The sequence below is a fragment of the Dermochelys coriacea genome, chromosome 3, assembly GCF_009764565.3.
Source record: "Dermochelys coriacea isolate rDerCor1 chromosome 3, rDerCor1.pri.v4, whole genome shotgun sequence".
NCBI classification, from domain to species: Eukaryota; Metazoa; Chordata; order Testudines; family Dermochelyidae; genus Dermochelys; species Dermochelys coriacea.
In genome coordinates, this window is record NC_050070.1 from 139,790,036 (window position 1) to 139,808,930 (window position 18,895).

The 18,895-nt window shown below is 40.7% G+C and overlaps 1 protein-coding gene across 15 annotated transcripts in view; it reads right to left on the reverse strand.

Annotated features, from left to right (window-relative positions):
• Positions 1–144: 144 nt before the first annotated feature.
• GREM2 (gremlin 2, DAN family BMP antagonist) overlaps positions 145–18,895 on the reverse strand; it is a 52,431-nt gene continuing 33,680 nt past the window's right edge. For 8 of the 15 annotated variants that reach the window (XM_043511435.1, XM_043511433.1, XM_043511434.1 and 5 more), the window contains one exon: positions 145–2,990. In XM_043511435.1, the coding sequence (XP_043367370.1) occupies positions 2,483–2,989 (507 nt within the window). In that variant the 5' untranslated portion in view covers position 2,990 and the 3' untranslated portion in view covers positions 145–2,482. Of the gene's footprint in view, positions 2,994–5,134; positions 5,191–18,895 lie in introns of all 15 variants that reach the window. The other 7 variants (XM_043511425.1, XM_043511429.1, XM_043511428.1 and 4 more) reach the window with 1 other exon arrangement.

Sequence of the window (18,895 nt, forward strand, 5' to 3'; positions counted from 1 at the left end):
GTAGCACAACTACATAGTCTTTTGTCCGAGTCTTGTGGCAAATTCGAAACTGAGCCCTCGCAGAACCGGAGACTGAGCCAATACACCATCAGTTAAAGTAGTGGTAGAGATACTGAAGTTGGAAGCAAAGCCCACACACCTGGATTCCATATAACCCTAGAGTATCTTTATTTGTTCTATAATTTAACAGTACACCTATAAAATAATTATAGCATTTCTTCATTTTTTTTGTTTTCATTTATAAAACAAGAATTAAATACAGTTTGAACCATTACAAGCTCTACTCAGTTTTTACATACAAACAGCCCCAAGGAGGAGCTTTGTGCTGCAGCATATTCATATTGCAAGTTGGTGAGAAACCCTGCTTGGGTGTAGCTTAATAAGCATTCTTGCATATTTTTTCCTTAAATAATTGTAGAGTTAATATAATTAAGAAGGGCCCAGGGAATTTCTATCTAGTCTTAACCACAAGGGCCTGGCTTTACAATCTCTTCCTTCAAGGACACAATCATAGAACCCTAATGGGTTGCAGGCATTTCAACCTCCCTCTCTGCTGTCAAAAAACTCCCAATAACCTAGATTCAGCAGTGCCCATTTGTATGGCTGACAGTGTAGCAGTACCAGCCTCTAAAGCAGCCCCTAGACTAGGAGTCTCCCTTGGCAGCTCTGACATTGTGTAACAACAAGGCAGAAAATACATGCAATGTAGCTGTAACAATGTAGGGATAACATACCTACCCGATCTCATCCTCCCCGTGCCAATCCCCATAAACCGATTGGTGAGCTCTAGCAGAGATCAGTACCAAAAGCCTCTTAAAGCGGCCTGCCTCACATAATAGTGAACTATGCCATTGAACTCATAGCTGGCAACAGTTTGTAACACTTTTAACCCTTTGGATTGGTCATTCCTGAAGACTTGTCAGAGAAGTGCTCCACAGGCTGATTTCATTAGCCCAGAAGTATTGCAGATGCTAAGCTATAAGACATGCAAAAAGGTCACACATCAGTCTCTTGTATTAGTTTGTGTGCTCTTTGATTAACATACTGTGTTTAAAGAGAAGACATTACAGCCACTGGTCTTAGACATCTGAACTGGAACATACTGAATATACAAACATGCTAAAGTGTGGTGAGTGAGTAACTTACTATGACTTTAAACTAATTGAAATATCCATTGACATCAATTCATTATACCCCTATATCAAAAATGTAATAGGGCAACAGTGCTGCAGTAGTTACAACAGCTTATTCCGGCCCAATTTGTAAAGTATGGGACAGAACCCTTTCTCATTTCTGTAGCTGTGACCACATTCTACAAGCATTTGCTAGCCTACTCTTCCCTCAACGTGACAAAGATCACTTGATTCCCATTCACTGTGTGGAAGATGCCACTCCTGACACCTGAAGAAACTGATACATAAGGCAGCTTTTGTATTCAAAGCAACAATGACTGCTATCTGTCCTTTGTGCTACAATGCTTTAATAACTTAAGTGAAATACTGCTCCTACAACTGTTTTAATAGCTTCCCCGCAAACCCACCCCTCGCAGGAATAAATACACAATAATAACTGGATGGGTTTCGGAACAAACTAAGGCAGAATCTACTGAAAGCCCATTCAAAACCTGTCAGTTTCAAGTCAGGTGACTGACCTAGCAATCGAGTCTATTTACTCAAAACACTTTAATCTAATCTTCGGAATATTCTGCCACAAGAAAAATATACATGGCTAGGTCTAATAATATTTTAAACAACTTTACTATAGCTAGGTTACAAAATAAACATTGCTGTAGAGACTGTGTGTGATATAGTCAAATTGCAACAGCACAAGAATCCATCTTCAGTCTGTTGACGGAAAAGCAGTGGCTGCTAAGAGCTGTGGCTGGCCTAACGTTCCCTCTCCCCGTGTGTATCTCCATCTCAGACAGGGAGTGTCTGTCATCCAACATGAGAGTTCTCTCATCAGGATCAGGCTCACTGCCCCTCACTTTCTTTTAGCACTGTACTGTAGCCCATAGCTGCACCTCACAGCTGCAGGTGGCAGCACCAAGCACTTAAATATGAAGGTGAAAAGCTCCAGACTGAACACTGAATGAGACGGAAAGGTAGAGAGAGACGCATTTTCTTCCCACAGAAAGGACTGGAGTGTAGGGCAGAGAGTTTTTCCCACATAGTGGGAAATGCTGGATTCAGCCATCGCTCACCTAGATGATCATCAATCCCAAATTCGGAGGGGCCTGCTCCACCCTTAAAGTTTCAATTGCAAGATGATTAGATCGGAAATATGCTGAGGTTTTATGGCAAGGTGCCTAACATAGCCCAGGCCAAGCTTTATTTCCAGTAGGCAAATGACAAGTGAGCCTTCCCTGCTAGAGAGATGCATCCTGAAGAAAGAAAAACCAGACAATGAGTCTGCTCAGGGAAGAGGAGAGACAGCAGCAAATCCGATGGGGTGATGCCAAGCAGTAGCCAGATACTTGCTTTCACTGTTTGTCCGAGTTGCTGAGGTTCACAGACATACACCTGCACTGCTTGACTTTCTGGATTTTCTTGAGTCTGAAAGGTGGATCCAGCTCAGGGCACTCAAGCTCCACAGTGAAGGAAGTGACTTTCTGAGGCTTGCAGAAAGCACAGGATTGGAAGGATTCCTCATCCTTTTTCACATGCCGGGGGATGTAGAAGGAGTTGCACTGGCCATAGCAGAAACGGTTGATGATGGTGCGGCTTATGCAGCCCTCCTCGCTGACAGTCTGCCGCAAGGGTTGGGTTTTGCACCAGTCACTTTTAAGGTACTTCCTCTCAGTGACCACCAGGGCCTCCTGGCTGGAGGCCAGTACTTCTTTGTTCAGATGCTGCCTCCTCTCCGAGTTGTTGCTTGTGCTATCTTTGTAGGGAGATGGAATTGCTCCTGCAGGTCGGTTTTTCCTGGTATCTGTTACTTTAACCAAGGCTGCCACCAGAAAAACAGATAAGGCAAGTTTCCAGAGCATCCTGCAAGAATAATACAAGTGACGGTTAGAAGACATAACACTTCAGCACAATTTCCCTTTCTTTTATCAGCACAGATATTTTCCCATCACAGCAGCAGCTAGACAGTGGTTAACCAAGAATTGTAGATATGGCTATTGTACTCTTCATTCACCTTAGGAGAAAGGAAATGTCTTCTATTTGCCATAATCTAAGTCTGTTTCTTCTGCCCCATTGAAGACATCCCTGCCATCATGTCTAAAATTGTCAAGTGTTGGACACAGGACATGGCAATGAAGAAATGAAGGGACCAGTAGATTATCTAGTCTGACCTCCTGCTTAACTCAGTCCACAGAATTTTATCTAGTTACTCCTGTATTGAGCCCAGTATACAGATTTATTTCCATTGTATTCAAGTTTTCAAGTCTACAGAGTCTATTAATGGAGCTGGGATATTAAGATTTAAAATCTGTTTAGTTCCCTAGGAGAATGGTAGTTTTTAGGGCTCAATGGTCACCAAGTATGCCAGCAGGATGGGTTTCTGGCCACTGGGAGACAGAGTCCGGCCAAGACTCGCCTACAGTAAGAATTCACTACTACTTCAAACTTTCTAAGTACCATTTTCTCATTGATAAATTGATAATTTGGCCACCTTATTGGTAAACTGCGCAAACCATCAGTTAACAGAAGCTAGACCTGAACTAACTTCTCCCCAACAGGAACAACTGGGAGACCAGTTGGCTAAGTTTCAGAAGTCAGATAAGGTCTGCGATTTCTGGGATTTTATGTATTTTGCTGTAAGAGTGAACTTATATATTCCTGAGTGCCTCCAAGCGGCCACAAAATTGAAAGGCAACAAATGCATGACTATTACGAGGAAATATACAAGTACAATACATTGTTAATCTGTTGGACTCATTGCTACAAGGTCTTTTAGGTGAATAATTTAGTATTATTAAAAGAGAAGCATACATATATGGATAAAACTTTTTTTTAGAAAAGATGTAAACACTCACTTTACAAAGAATAAGCCAGTCACTAACTGAGACATTAAGAAATTTTCCCAGTGAGCAGATTATTCCACAATTGTCCATTACAGTTTCCTGCATCTGGAACTGGCCACTGTATTTCATGAACCAGTAATTTGATCCAGTCTGGCAAGTCTTACGTTCCTGAAGGTCATCTCTCTGTAGGAGGAAGTTAGGCCACCTGTATAGAATTCCCTTTGACACATTAGGCCTAAACCTTTACAACACCCTCAAAAGTATTTCTGCCTCCCAGAGGAAATAGGAACAAGAAAATGTATGGCAATAGAGACACTAGAGTAGATTACTATTGTGGTAAGTGACAGTTTTCTCTGATTTAGTACTGAAGTGATCCAGTATGGTATAAGGAGATGCTGGGCTTTGGAGTTGGTAGAGACACGTACCCATCTACCCATGCCCCCCTAAATTAGCAAATAAGTAAACTGGCTTGCAAAGGTACTAAGTGTCCATTGATCTCTTTGGTGCTTTAAATAAATGGCCTATTTTCAGCATACTTAACATTCAGCACATTAATAAATACTCAGATGAAGACAGGATAAAACTCCTGGAAAAGATTCTGTTCAGATTCACCACCAAGACCATTGGATATCAACCCTGGTATCCAAGCCAAAATCTAATCAGATAGCTACAGTCCCACATTTAGTTTCAGTTTGATATAGGTATCCGACACTTCTTCAAACTGATCTCACACTATTGTGCACTTGTGGCTGCACTCCAGTAATGGGTGAAATAATCGATCCCCATGTTGTTTATGAATGTGCATTCTCTACATGGCTCACGACACATATACAAAGCCCTCCAAACAATTACAACTTCTTTCTTTTTCTTTCTTTGTATAAGATATGAAAACAGAGCCACTCCACTTACCCTTCCATCCTCACCAAAAAATACCATGGCACTACTATATCTTGAGTGGGGAGATCCATTCTGACATATGTTACAAACTGTGCAGATCAGTGAGCTTCCACTATAAACTAGATCATGGTTAGTATCAAAATATTGAGCCCATACTATTAAGAACCATTTAACAATACAATCAAATAGGGATTTAAAACCCCTTCGAAAAAAAGAAGTAGTGGCATCAAGATCTCAGTGCAAATCTTCAGAGATTTTAAAAGTCTGATTCACCTTCTTCCTCCAGAGAGGGGTGGTGTAGAAGCCCCACCAATTCTCAGAGTCTATGAAGAAAGGCATGAAATTACAGTAGCTTAACAATCACTGAAATAGCATCTACCTAGAGAATGAGGGCCATTTGATGGAAGAAGAAGCTGGGATTTATCCAGTAAATCCACGTTTATAACTAATAAAGCATTATTACTCAAAGCCACTAGTGTCAGGTTATCAGAACCCGAAATCTGCAGTACATGTAACCAAGTATTTTAGTAGTCAGGTAGGCACACACCAGCTATTTCTATCATTTGATCCCTATCAAACCTGGATTTTTAGATGTTCACAAAGAGTGTATTGCTCTGTCCTAAACTAGGAGGTCCAAGTGTTGTGCATCCTTTTAGATCACCACATTTCTAATCACATGGGTGCCTCTTCAGAGCTGTGCTAACCTGCAAAATTGCCCGCTCTTAAACCCAGGCACTGTAAGCAGCACAAACTGAATTAAAGAAAACAAAGGTACATACAACCTGGTGACAGAAACATTCCATGCACTATATATTCCAGGTAACCAACACAACAAAGAAAAGAAACCTCAATGAAAAACACAGAAGCATTTTGGAGAAGCCTACTCTAAAGGTGCAAAAGTAACATGGTGAATGTTAAGTTGATTTTGTTTCTGAATAGGCTGGTTCCACTGAATATAGACAGCTGGCAATAATGGGCCAGAGCCTCAGACCCAGTTCTGTTCCACCCAAGCTTCACAAAGGAGATTTAATCTGGCCACAACTGGCCAGGTAAGAATTCCTCCAGCAAAGGGGAAAAATCTCAATTAGCATAAAGGCAGTGGAGCCCATCTTCACACCATCCTTACCTGCAGTATAAAATAGAGCAGAGGTAAGCTTCCCTAGGACAATTCTCAGAGGGCATAAAGCTGCTTAAGGACCATAGCCAGCTGTTCTAAGTGAAAACAGAAGCCCCTACAATGCTGTAACTTACATAAGAGCTGGAGCTAGGGCACCTTGACAAACAAGGAGCTGTAATTTGTTCCCTGGCCCCACCCATTTCCATGTGTGTCTTGGTGCAGAAAAGAATTGCACCCCATGTCTTTGGTTCAGCTGCATTTCTGTATGTGTTGAATTTGGAACTGTGAGATAGCGGACACTAGATCAACTTTGGGTTCTTAAAAAACGCTGAACAACTCATGGAAACATGTAAATCATGAGATTAAAAAAAAGTGTTTGTAGCTACAATAATCTATGGAGTCATAATATTCCTGTGAAAAATAAGCCCTACCTTTTAACAAGCGATCAGACCTCAAAATCACATGCCCTACAAAAAAGTGAGCTGTGGAAAGACACAAAGTTTTGACTTCTAGTGATTTGCCTTTAAAATAAAAAGAGCCTCCTGACTTTAAACCAGTAAACACAGCTTATAAAGTCAGGCTCCTCCTTTGCTATTCATTGTCATGGCATTTTGCAGCTGTTAAGGAGCAACTATTGCAGGAATAATACAAAGTCAGATGAGATCTAAGGCTATAACGTGGGGGGGGAGGCCCCACCCTGCTGCCAACAGAAGTCATACTTATTGATTAGAGGTTAAACATCACTTAGAAAAATATCATCATCATGAGTTCTCCCCCAAGTTTGGCTGCTACCATCAGCGCCCACAAGAGTCCTCGCGCAAGGACTATCTCCTAAAATCTAGCTCCGTTTGGTAGAAGGCTAGTCATAGAATGTCAGGGTTGGAAGAGACCTCAGGAGGTCATCGTCTAGTCCAATCCTCTGTTCAAAGCAGGACCCCAACCTCTTGAATCTGTGGTGAGGAGGGAGAGAGGAATTTAATAAGCTATATCTACTCCAGTGAGTTAGCAGGAACCAAGGGCTTGTCTACACATGCAGTGCTGCAGCTGTGCCACTGCAGCGTGTCTGATGAAGACGCTGTATGCCGACAGGAGACAGCTCTCCCATCGACATCACAAACCCACCTCCAGGAGAGGCAACAACTAAATCAGTGGGAGCAGCTCTCACACTGACATAGTGCTGTCCACATCAATGTGTAACTTATGTCGCTCAGGGATGTGGGTTGTTTTTTTTAAAAAACAACCCACAACCCGAGTGAAAAAAGTTATCCTGACAAAAGTGCTAGTGCAGGCATGGCCTAAGTAGCCGCGACTTGCAACATTCCAGCACCTTCTAACAGGGTGGGACATCATCAGACCCCTCCCATTCTATTGTTAGGGGGCTACAGCGGCAGCTTGCCAGGAGAACAAGCATTTAAGCTTGTGTATATTTGTAAGATGTGAACAATGCTATTAACAGACACTCAGATTCTGTGAAATTCTAGCCATTGCAGTCAATAACTGTTTTTACCAAGATGTCACCCATTTATGCTCATCTGTCTCTCTGTAGGATTCCTGGTCCCTTGGCACTGGATCTTCCAGACCCTTGTAAAGGTTAGTTGATAATTAAGATTAATTTATTTGTAACTTATTGAAGTGTTCAACTTAGCTCTGTAGTGAGTCAAGTACAATACATGCAGCAGTCTAGGAACTTCCAGCTTACATATTAATTAAAGCTGGTCAGAAATTTTACAATGGAATGTTTTCCTGGCAGAACATACTGATTTGGCAATAGCAACGTGGGAACATATTGATTTCAAAATTTCATTGGAAAGATGTCTAGTTTCCTGTCAGCTCCCCGTGCTTGCTCCTCAGCAGCTCACCTGGTAAGACCCAGCTTCCCAGGCAGTGGTTTTCCAACCTTGCCAGCTCCTCATTTCCTGGAAGATGAGCGGGCAGGCTGCCTGGCTCTCTGTCTACTAGCTGAGTATGCATGTAACTCTTCCACAAACACCTCAGATATTTTTTTCCCCAAAACAGACTATTGAATGAAAAAAAAAAAGTCAAAATCTTCAGCGTATTTTGGGGAACAGAAAGTCCTGTTCCAGTTCAGCTCTAATTATGTTCTGTAATCTTAAGAAGCCATGTTTAAATTGTGATAACGCAGCTAAGAGGACAAATTCAATCCTTGGATGTATAGGAATGGTAATAACAAATAGAAAGAGAGGTTTAATTACCGTGTGTGGGCATAATGAGTATAATGGAATACTGTGGCCAGTTCTGGTGTCTGCACTTCAAAAAGGCTGCTGAAAAACTGGAAAGGGTTCACCAAAGAGGCACAAGAATGATTCACAGTGAAACACTAAAAAAGACTGATTTGTTTAGCTTATCGAAGAGGAGATATGATAAATGTCTATTCTTTAAATACATACCTGAACCCTCTTCAATTTATCAACATTTTTCTTGAATTGTGGACATCAGAACTGGACACAGTATTTCAGCAGCAGTCACCCCAGTACCAAATATAGAGATTAAGAAAAAACCCTTTATTCCTACTTGAGATTCTCCTGTTTATGCATCCCAAAATTATTTTAGATCTTTTGGCCACAGCATCACACCTAGATAATTAGTTGAACATGAGTTCTACCACGATCCCCAAATATTTTTCAGTCACTATAGAGAGTCCCCCATTCTGTAAGCATGGCCTACATTCTTTGTTCCTAGTTTTATATATTTACATTTAGCAATATTAAAATGCACATTGTCTGTTTGTGCCCAGGTTACCAAGCAATCCAGATCACTCCGAATCAGTGACCTGCCCTTTTCATTATTTACCATCCCCTAATTTGTGTGTCATCTGCAAACTTTATCAGTGACAATTTTACATTTTCTTGCAGATCACCGATAAAAATGTTAACTAGCATATGGATAACAAATCATCCCTGCAGGACTCCCACTGGAAACACACCAACTTGTTGATGATTCCACGTTTACAATTACAATTTGAGACCTATCAGTTGACAAGTTTTTAATCCTTTTAATGCATACCATGCCTGTGTTATGCAAGTGGTCTGACTCAATGATCCCTTCTAGCCTTCGTATCTAGTACTCTAAAGGGATATGCACATGGGGCCATAATTAAGATCAGTCATTCAACTTAAATTTTGGGATCTCTATTATGGAGAGGTTTACTTTTCAACCTTTGTTTTGCTTTAGGGCTAGAATGGGGAGAGAAGTTGTATGAAATAGCCATATGTATGTTATTTATATATTCAGAGCTTTAACCTTTCCTCAGTATTTAAGATGAAGCAGTACTTCTGTTAAAGAAGTTAAAGTTAAAGAAAATAAATTTGGAAATAACATGCCAAGTTCTAGCACTCAAAGTAGGTGTGTGAAGCAAAGAATTCCTATTCTTTGCCATGGAGACAAAATGCTACTTTCTTCATTTTTTTTAAATTAGTTCCATGTGATTTTGGAGATTAGATGAACTAAAGATGCCCAGTCAGGGACCTTTGTATGAAGAAAGGATCCAATGTTACCTTCTCACTTTAAGTTCTCCTTTGGAGACTTCTGTACTGCTGTTATTTCATAGTAGCAGCATGAAGTCATCTGAGCACTGTACTGTATCCATCTTGTTGCAATGGCACTGGCCTTTACGCTAGAAGACTGTTTCCACCATTTCATAGAATATCAGGGTTGGAAAGGACCTCAGGAGGTCTTCTAGTCCAACCCCCTGCTCAAAACAGGACCAATCCCCAACTAAATCAGCCCAGCCAGTGCTTTGTCAAGCCTAACCTTAAAAACTTCTAAGGAAGGACATTCCACCATCTCCCTAGGTAACGCATTCCAGTGTTTCCACCACCCTCCTAATGAAAAAGGTTTTCCTAATATCCAACCTAAACCTCCCTACTGCAACTTGAGACCATTACTCCTTGTTCTGTCATCTACCACCACTGAGAACAGTCTAGATCCATCCTCTTTGGAACCCCCTTTCAGGTAGCTGAAAGCAGCTATCAAATCCCCCCTCATTCTTCTCTTCCGCAGACTAAACAATTCCAGTTCCCTCAGCCTCTCCTCACAAGTCATGTGTTCTAGTCCCCCAATCATTTTTGTTGCCCTCTGCTGGATGCTTTCCAATTTTTCCTCATCCTTCTTGTAGTGTGGGGCCCAAAACTGGACCCACTACTCCAGATGAGGCCTCACCAATGTTGAATGGAGGGGAACAATCACGTCCCTCTATCTGCTGGCAATGCCCCTACTTACACATCCCAAAATGCCATTGACCTTCTTGGCAACAAGGACACTCTGTTGACTCATATCCAGCTTCTCGTCCACTGTAACCCCAAGGTCCTTTTCTACAGAACTGCTGCCTAACCATTCGGTCCCTAGTCTGTAGCAGTGCATGGGATTCTTCCGTCCTAAGTGCAGCACTCTGCACTTGTCCTTGTTGAACCTCATCAGATTTCTTTTGGCCCAATCCTCTAATTTGTCTAGGGCCCTCTGTATCCTATCCCTACCCTCCAGCGTATCTATCTCTCCTCCCAGTTTAGTGTCATCTGCAAACTTGCCGAGGGTACAATCCACACCATCCTCCAGATCATTTATGAAGATATTGAACAAAACCAGCCTGAGGACCGATCCTTGGGGCACTCCACTTGATACCGGCTGCCAACTAGACATGGAGCCATTGATCACTGCCCGTTGAGCCCGACAATCTAGCCAACTTTCTATCCACCTCATAGTCCATTTATCCAGCCCATACTTCTTTAACTTGCTCGCAAGAATACTGTGGGAGACTGTGCAAAAGCTTTGCTAAAAGTCAAGGATCAACACATCCACTGCTTTCCCCTCATCCATAGAGCCAGTTATCTCGTCATAGAAGGCAACTAGATTAGTCAGGCATGACTTGCCCTTATTGAATCCATGCTGACTGTTCCTGATCACTTTCCTCTCCTCTAAGTGCTTCAGAATTGACTCCTTGAGGACCTGCTCCATGATTTAATGAATTCAACCACTAAAATGCCCAATCCTAGGCCCCTTGCAACTGCAGAACATACAAGAAGGGTAAACATAAAACCCAATACTTTAAATGTATTCAAAACTCTGAATAAGTGACCTATCTTCATTATTTACCACTCCCACTGTTTTGAGACATCTGCTAATTTGCATGCACGCACGCACTCACTCTACATATAAACAAGTGCAGTATTGGCCAAATTGCCCCCCCCCCCCCCAACTGAAAAACAGGTTCTGTCTAGAGCTGGTCAGGTATTTTTCAGCAGGATTTTTTACATCAGAAAATACTGATTTATCAAAACAAATTCTTTGCAGGAAAGGGTTGGTTGCAACTATTTTGAAAATTTTCAAGTAAAAGAAGTTTTGAAGTTGTCAAAAGAAAGCATTTCAACATCTCAAAATGAAAAACTTTGGTTTTCCAATTCTAAACAACTTTGTTTCAAAATTTAAGGTATGACACTTGGTCCTTTTTCCAAAACAGTTTTTCACATCTGTCCTCCTCACTGTTTAGAACTATCATTTATTGATAGTTGCTTTCCATTCAGGTCTGTCCTCAGTTGTATCTTCTAAGTTATCAATATTTATGCTGCATGAGTTGAGATTCTGCTTAAGGGTGTCTTTGATAAGTTTATTTTACTTTGAAGCATTTGCACTTTTTGAGTTTCAGCTCACCAGAGGGGGCTTTTTTTCCAGGGGTCTATCACCACCCATTTTGATAACATGACCAAAACAACTATCATAACTAAACCACCACCTGAGTGTTTGCAATGCTCTAGGAATCCCCTACTGTAAATATATGGGATTGTTGCACATGACGTAACCTCAACATTTTATTCAAAGCAAAATGACAAGTTACCTTTTTTAGTGTGGGCAAAGTTAGGAGTCAAACTTAAAATTGCAAGGCTTTTACTCTAGCCATGCATTACCTCCCTCTTGCAGTTTCTTGGTACAGCACAATCTTGAAATCTATAGTGATTGAGCTTCTGGCATAACAAGAGCTAGAAAATCCATACCTTTTATCTTATGGGTGTTTAGCAGCCACAGCACCTCAGAATGAGAACCTATATAAATCCATATTAAAGGTTTATAATTAACGGTGTATTAAAGACTATATGTGATGTAGATTCTTATATTGACATCCATTTTTGAAGTATCTGGTACCTCTTAGGAGTGAGACAGACAGTTTTCTCTTTTTCCTACTACGAGGCAGAGTTATTTAAAGTATATAAAACCTTTGATGCTGTTGCAGTATCATTGTGCAAGGATACCACAGCAGAAATAAGCTTGGGTAGTATGGCTAGCAAGTGTGATTGTATCTTGCCATTTAGATGAACTTTTGGATCCTATTTGCATCCTGCAAAAGCTTGTGAGTGACTGACTATAAATATTCTATATAGTAGTCCTAACATATCAATGTACATACTCCAAGAAGGTATATTACTTACCAACTTTTCCTTGCTATATACAATAAAGACTCTGGAGTTGGAATTTAATAGTTGTCTTCCTTCTTTACATGAGTGAAAAACCCAAATTTTGTTTGAGAGAGTTACCTTGTATGGCTTCTAAAGAAGTCCGAGTGACTTAGTCTATCCGTATATTAATATCTTTAAAGTAATTTTTTCTACTGTCATGTTTTTCAATTATACAAAAACAGATGTAGATCAAAAAGAAAAGGAGTACTTGTGGCACCTTAGAGACTAACATTTATTTGAGCATAAGCTTTCATGAGCTACAGCTCACTTCAAGTAGCTCACGAAAGCTTATGCTCAAATAAATGTGTTAGTCTCTAAGGTGCCACAAGTACTCCTTTTCTTTTTGCGAATACAGACTAACACAGCTGCTACTCTGAAAGATGTAGATCACAACATTTGGTGCTTGAGCCATGTCATTAACAGAGTATGCACTGCTATATAATGTCCAAATATAGATTAAAATGTAATTATATACCTAACATGAGTACAAATATTACTTCTATCCAAGACTATTTCAAATACCAGAAAATGCATACTCTAGTTTTACAACGGACCTGGTGAAAGGACTTGAAGCTTCCAAAAAGTTTGAAACTGTGGTTTATTCATTTTTACTACCAAGATCGGTCAGTAACAAAGTGATGACTTTCTAGTGAGATGTTTTAAAAGTGCCTGTAGTACAGCACATCCCACATACTGGAAATTAACTTCATTTTCCCCCAGTTCACACTGATGGCAACAATCGGCTGTCCCACACCTAGAACATTGTGGCTTTGATTAATGCTCTGTTCCGTGATTCGCCCTCTTATTTTCTTAAGAATGTAAATATTTGTTCTTTCTGTATTTTAATAGTTTATAAACTTGGCCCCTTATTGAGTTGAAATTCAATCACAGGGGGATCAGTTGCCATGCATAAACTGGGATTATGTGTTTTATGACATTAGCTTGGCATGGCAGCCGTTCCTGGCCCCCAGACCTCTGCCTAGTATTGAATTATGGTTATGTCTCTAACTGAAGCCCAGTATTATTCTATTTCTCATCTTTTGTGGGAAGGAAGACCGGAGCTATCCTTTTGACTACATACCAAACCACAGGAGCCTGGATGAGGTACTTTAAATGTGCAGTGTAGGAAGACCTGTCATTACAGTCTTTCTGCTAATTAGTTTAATTTCCTTTGTCTAGACTAACCTAATGCAACAAGTTTATTTAATTTAAAGGAGCATCATTAGCCTTCCTTTTCCTGCCAAATGAGGAGAAAAAAAAAAAGTCACTCGCCTGGAATCTGGGGGAGACTCAGCTAAATCATTTGTCCTTGAATAAGCCACTTGATCAAGACTTCTGTGCTCTAGCAGGACCAGAGCCAACAGTAATGTCAGAAAATATAATCAAAATCAGATAGCACTGGTATTTGCAAGGTAGTTCAGGGAAAGTTACTGAGCAGTTTACTCTCTACCATCAATACTACAGGCAGAATTCTTTGTAGTAATCACTTGTAAACAGCTATGCAAGTGCCATCTTCAGAATGCCACACAAGCATTAAACTTGAGATTGTTGTGAGCTTTAGTTGTTTTATCAGCCTCACTTTACAGAATATGTGATTTGCCATTTGCCTAGTAAATCTTGTGACAGAGTCAGGACTAGAAATCAAGCAACCCTATGTCCCAATACCATGCTCAATTCCATAGAACATACTGCCTGGAAGGAGACCCCTCCCCTTAGTTGCCTTATTTCAGGAATCTTTATGCTGCATCTCAACCCTCACTGAGAAGAGTTTGGAAACTGAGTTGTCCATCAGGGACAGTCCTTTGGAACTCTCCCTTGGCTAGGTAACAGACAATTGGGTAAAGAATCCATCAACATATTCAAAGGTCTGTTTCCTGGGCCCACTGCCATATGGCAAGCAGACAGAGGCAGATTTAACTCCAGAGAGGAAAAAGTGTATTCTCTGCAGGGGGCAGAAAGTTAGCCCATGTTCAGTTACAACCCCACTGTAAGATGGTAAATTCTGCATCTCCTTGTCTGTCCAGTGCATGCATCCTGCTGGCTGTGCTTAAGAAATAGAATCAGAAATAGAAAGATGATAGATCTGATCATTCTTGAGAAGCCTTATGCTACAGTATGTGAGAATAAAGATACCAAGACTCCATTTCATGCCAGCACTTGGTTTGGTCTAAATGTATTGAGTCATCCAACTGAACTGGCCAAGCCAGCTCTCAATAATCTGATTACACAGCTAGCTAGTTAACATGTTTCATTCATGACAGGTAAATACTAGATTGAATGCTTGTGCACAAGAGGAGGGAGAGAGAGAGAGAGAGAGAGAGAGAGCGAGCGCAAGGCTCACTGGAGAGCGTAAGGGGCATTCTATCCAACAAACTGAACCCTTCATTTTCTTCTACAACAAAAAAGAGTCAGACAACATCTGGGGCTTTGCAGACTATGAAGCTGTACTGGTCCTGCCACTCTATGATGATCTGAGATGAAAGTTCTTAAGCTGCAAAGGAGAGAGAAAAAAAGCTCAAGAGTTTTGGAAAGTTACTTTTCAGAGCTCAGTTGATACAATTATAAAAAATGTGCCACCCTATAAGCTAATACTGTTTCAGAATGCAAACAGATGGGACCAAAAATGGCTCAGCACCACTAGTTTGGGGCAGGTGCTGGGATAGGAAGAAGGAAACAGTCACAATCATTTGTAGTACATAAAAGAGGTTATCTACAATTGAAAGGGGGAAAAATAGGAATTAATTTCTAGGTAACTGGTTTAAATTAAATTTTTATTCACTTGTGAGCAGTGACACAACAAGAGGGCTCACAAAGGCCTACAGTTAGTGACCTTGCTTCAGTTTCTAGTGGATAAACAGTCACATCACCACAACTGGTACTGCATATTGAATAAATATGGAGAATAAATTACCATCTCACCAATGAAGATAACCTCAGGAAAAACTATCCTTTACACTGGTTAGTTTGAGAAGTTGCTACCTGTGGTATATTGGTTCTGTGGATAAGAGGGACTGGACTGGGGTCCCCAAGAGTGTCAATCCAGCACCCTTCACAAGCAAAGAAGCCCTGATTTTCAGAAGTGTGAGGCACCTATGCCTCCAAAAGAAATGAATGCACAGCTGAAAGTCAGGCCTTAAATGTGCATCAAGGGACCAGGAAAAAAAACAAAAAAACAAAAAACCGTTGGCTCCAGAGTCAGAGCTTCTAAGTGTAAAAGAGGACTCCCCTTGCTTCTCTCTCTCTCCAATCTGTTTCTCAAATTCTCCCATTAATTTGATTCGGAAGACTGAGGAAGCTTTTAACCCTGTTGGGGAGTCAGGTCCACAATTCCCTGCTCCACTTTAATGGCACACCTCAATGACCATTTGAATGCAGGTGTGTCCTTCCAATGTGGCTAACTGAAAATAGCCTCCTTTGGAGTCCATCCAGGTTCATTGGTGATCTCAAAAGTTCTGAGGTGCTCCCTCTCCGCAAATCCATGTATGGATCAAGTTCAGAAGCCAGGTTTGGATGAGCTGTCTTGGGGTAGCCAGCCCAGCCCTTTGCTCACTTTATAAATGAAAACTACCACAAGTAGCCTCCCTGAATACTACTGTTCATAGGAGTTATCACTACACCCAGTTTTAAATGTTCAAAGGGGATTGAGCTCCAGATCTATACCACTGTCTACAGCTGCAATGCTGCACCTAGAGATCCAGTTGACACTTCTAGGTAGTTAGACCACAACTGTGCTGTTACCATTTGCATTCAGGTCCTAATGTTTACACTTGAACACAGGAAAGGACAAGTCCTTCAGAAAGGACCTTGAATGAGAGCCTGTATACAACTTGGTGATATTATCTTCTGAGAGTCCTGCAGAATCATAAACTGGCAAGCTTTTTCATCCCCCACCTTCCCATTCTGAAGATGGGGAAAAACACCCTTATTCATTTGCCACTAGCTCTAGCAAGAGTGAGATTGTCCTCTTCCCCACTTCCCTGTTCTGATCCTCAGCTCTTGCTCTTGGCACTTACCTTCTAGAGGAATAAATCCATTTCTGTGGTGAAGTTACGGCTGGTTATTTGTGCACATAAAGTGTCTGATTGTCCGTAGGACACACAAGCTAAGTCTAGGGTCTTATAACACAGGTGGGCAAGGTCAGTCCAGAGAGGCCATGTGGGAAGATTCTTGCCCCCCAAACACACACGTCTTTATTTAGACACTCCTTTCTGCACTTAAGGAGCTGGGGCGATACTGAAGAGGAAAAAAAAAAAAAAGGAATAGAGGGAAGCTTCCCTGATTTAAATATATATATAAACTCACCCCAGACACTCGCTGGAGCTGTAGACACCAAAAAGAAAACTGCATTTATTAGAAGATGAGCTAGAGATATGATTCCCCTAGCCCACACCTTAAATTAAAGAGATCCCACTTCATGGGGTAAAATAGATTTGCTCATTAAAAACAATACTGAGGGAGGGAATAGTTTCTTTCATTTTTTCCTCAGATCAAATCCTTAATATGCGATAACAAATATCCAGTGCATACAAGGATTTAGTAAGCTTCATTTGTGTGCATTGTACATATATTTATAGGTAAAGACTCTTGGCCTTTAAAAAAAACAAGAAAAAACAAACAAACCACAGTTTGTTTTACACAGCTAGGCAATAATGAGTTAACAGAATGCTCCACTCATCATAGACTACAATACGAAAGGCAAGTGGACTAGAGACAGGGTTAGGAAAGTCCTGAATCAACAAATTGATTTCTAAATTAATAGAGCTGGTCAGAATATTTTTAAAAATATGTTCTTTTTTGCTACGTGTGTGACTGCACTTGGTATTCTCAGAGGGTGAATGCTCACAGTGCACAGAAAGGAAGGATGATCCAGTGGTTAGGACAATAATTTGGAACTGGAGAGAGCTGTGTTCAAGTCAGTCACACACTTCCAGTGCGACTTTGGGTCTGGTATGTAGGTGCTGCTCTGCTCAGTGCTGGAACACCTCACCGATTTAGGAGACTAAGTCCCATTGCCTTACAATGAGGCTTAGGCTTTTGGGTTCCTAAACCCCTTTTGAAAATTAACCCCCTTTTGAAACTTAAACTTAGGTGTTGCAACGTTGAGCGGAGCATAGCCTACATACCTTTAGAAATCTAGGCTCAAGCTTCTCAGTGCCACAGTTCCCTATTGATAAAATAAAGATAATAGCACTTCCCTACCTCACGGAGGTGTTGTGATGACATATACATTAAAGGTTGTGAGGTCCTCAGATATTACAATAATGGGAACTCTATACATTCATAAAATAGAGAGATCACCATGACAATTGGATCCTTCTTGGCAACCCAAGCACAGCAGCCAAAAACTGAATGGGTAAATGACTCAGCCATCCCCTTATCCTTTGGAAATGGTCCTCCTGGGGCGGGTTTGAGGGAACTGTACATTGGTGGAGCAGTCTGGGTGAGTTCACAATGCTGCTATCTATACTGAACCTGTTCTTTGGATAAACTGTCCACTGGCCTCCCAAATTGTCAAGCCAGCACTACTCATGAACGCCACATTAAAACGCGCAGGGCCTAAGCCTGGTCCAATCAAAGTCAATTTTGTCATTGAGTTTAGTGGGACAAGAATTTGACCCACAGAGAGCTAATAAGGAGGGAAACTCTGAATTGATGATAAACTGAAATTTAAAGAAATACTTGTTTTTGTTCCCCAAAAAGAAAATATTCCTCAAATCAAGTACCACCATTGTTTTGGGGTACACTGAGAGGGGCTGTTCACTGTAAAGCTTGCAAGTGAGTATGCCAGCATATATGCAGCTCTTATATTATCCCATCTTGTTCTTAAAATTTCCCATGTTTGAATTATGTTAAAAGCACTGTTCATGGTATCTTTTTCTTGGCTATTGAGAGATTGATAGGAATATACTGTACCTCTGAAATACCATGACTTTTCTAGGGGGACTGATAGCTTAAATCATTGATTTGATCCTTTGATACAATTCTACTTCACACTAGATCTCAAGACTAGTATACGAAGTTTGTGGTTGAAAGAATGGAAGTTTATGATTGTGATGGAGTCAGTGCTTTTATTTTATAATATCCCACCCTGGGCCTTTTAATTATTTAATTTACACACACTCACACTCTCTATATAAAATATAGCATAGCTAGCTAGATTCAGGTTCACAGATTAGGTACAACGTGTACAGATTTTCAAAAAAATATTTTACGTCTTTTAAAAAAAAAAAAGTCATTCTTTCCTTCCTATTTGTTCAAACATCTCTCTCATATTTTTCTCATTGAAGACCGCATTTAAAAAACACAGAAACTCAGTCACTTCTGAGTAACTGTTTCACTTATTTGTTAATGTGAAGTAGGAAATTAACCAAAATGAATTCATTCATCAATCCTTGCTCTGTGGTTAAGTTTTTTACATGGCAAGCTTTAGCACTATTCTCATGCTAC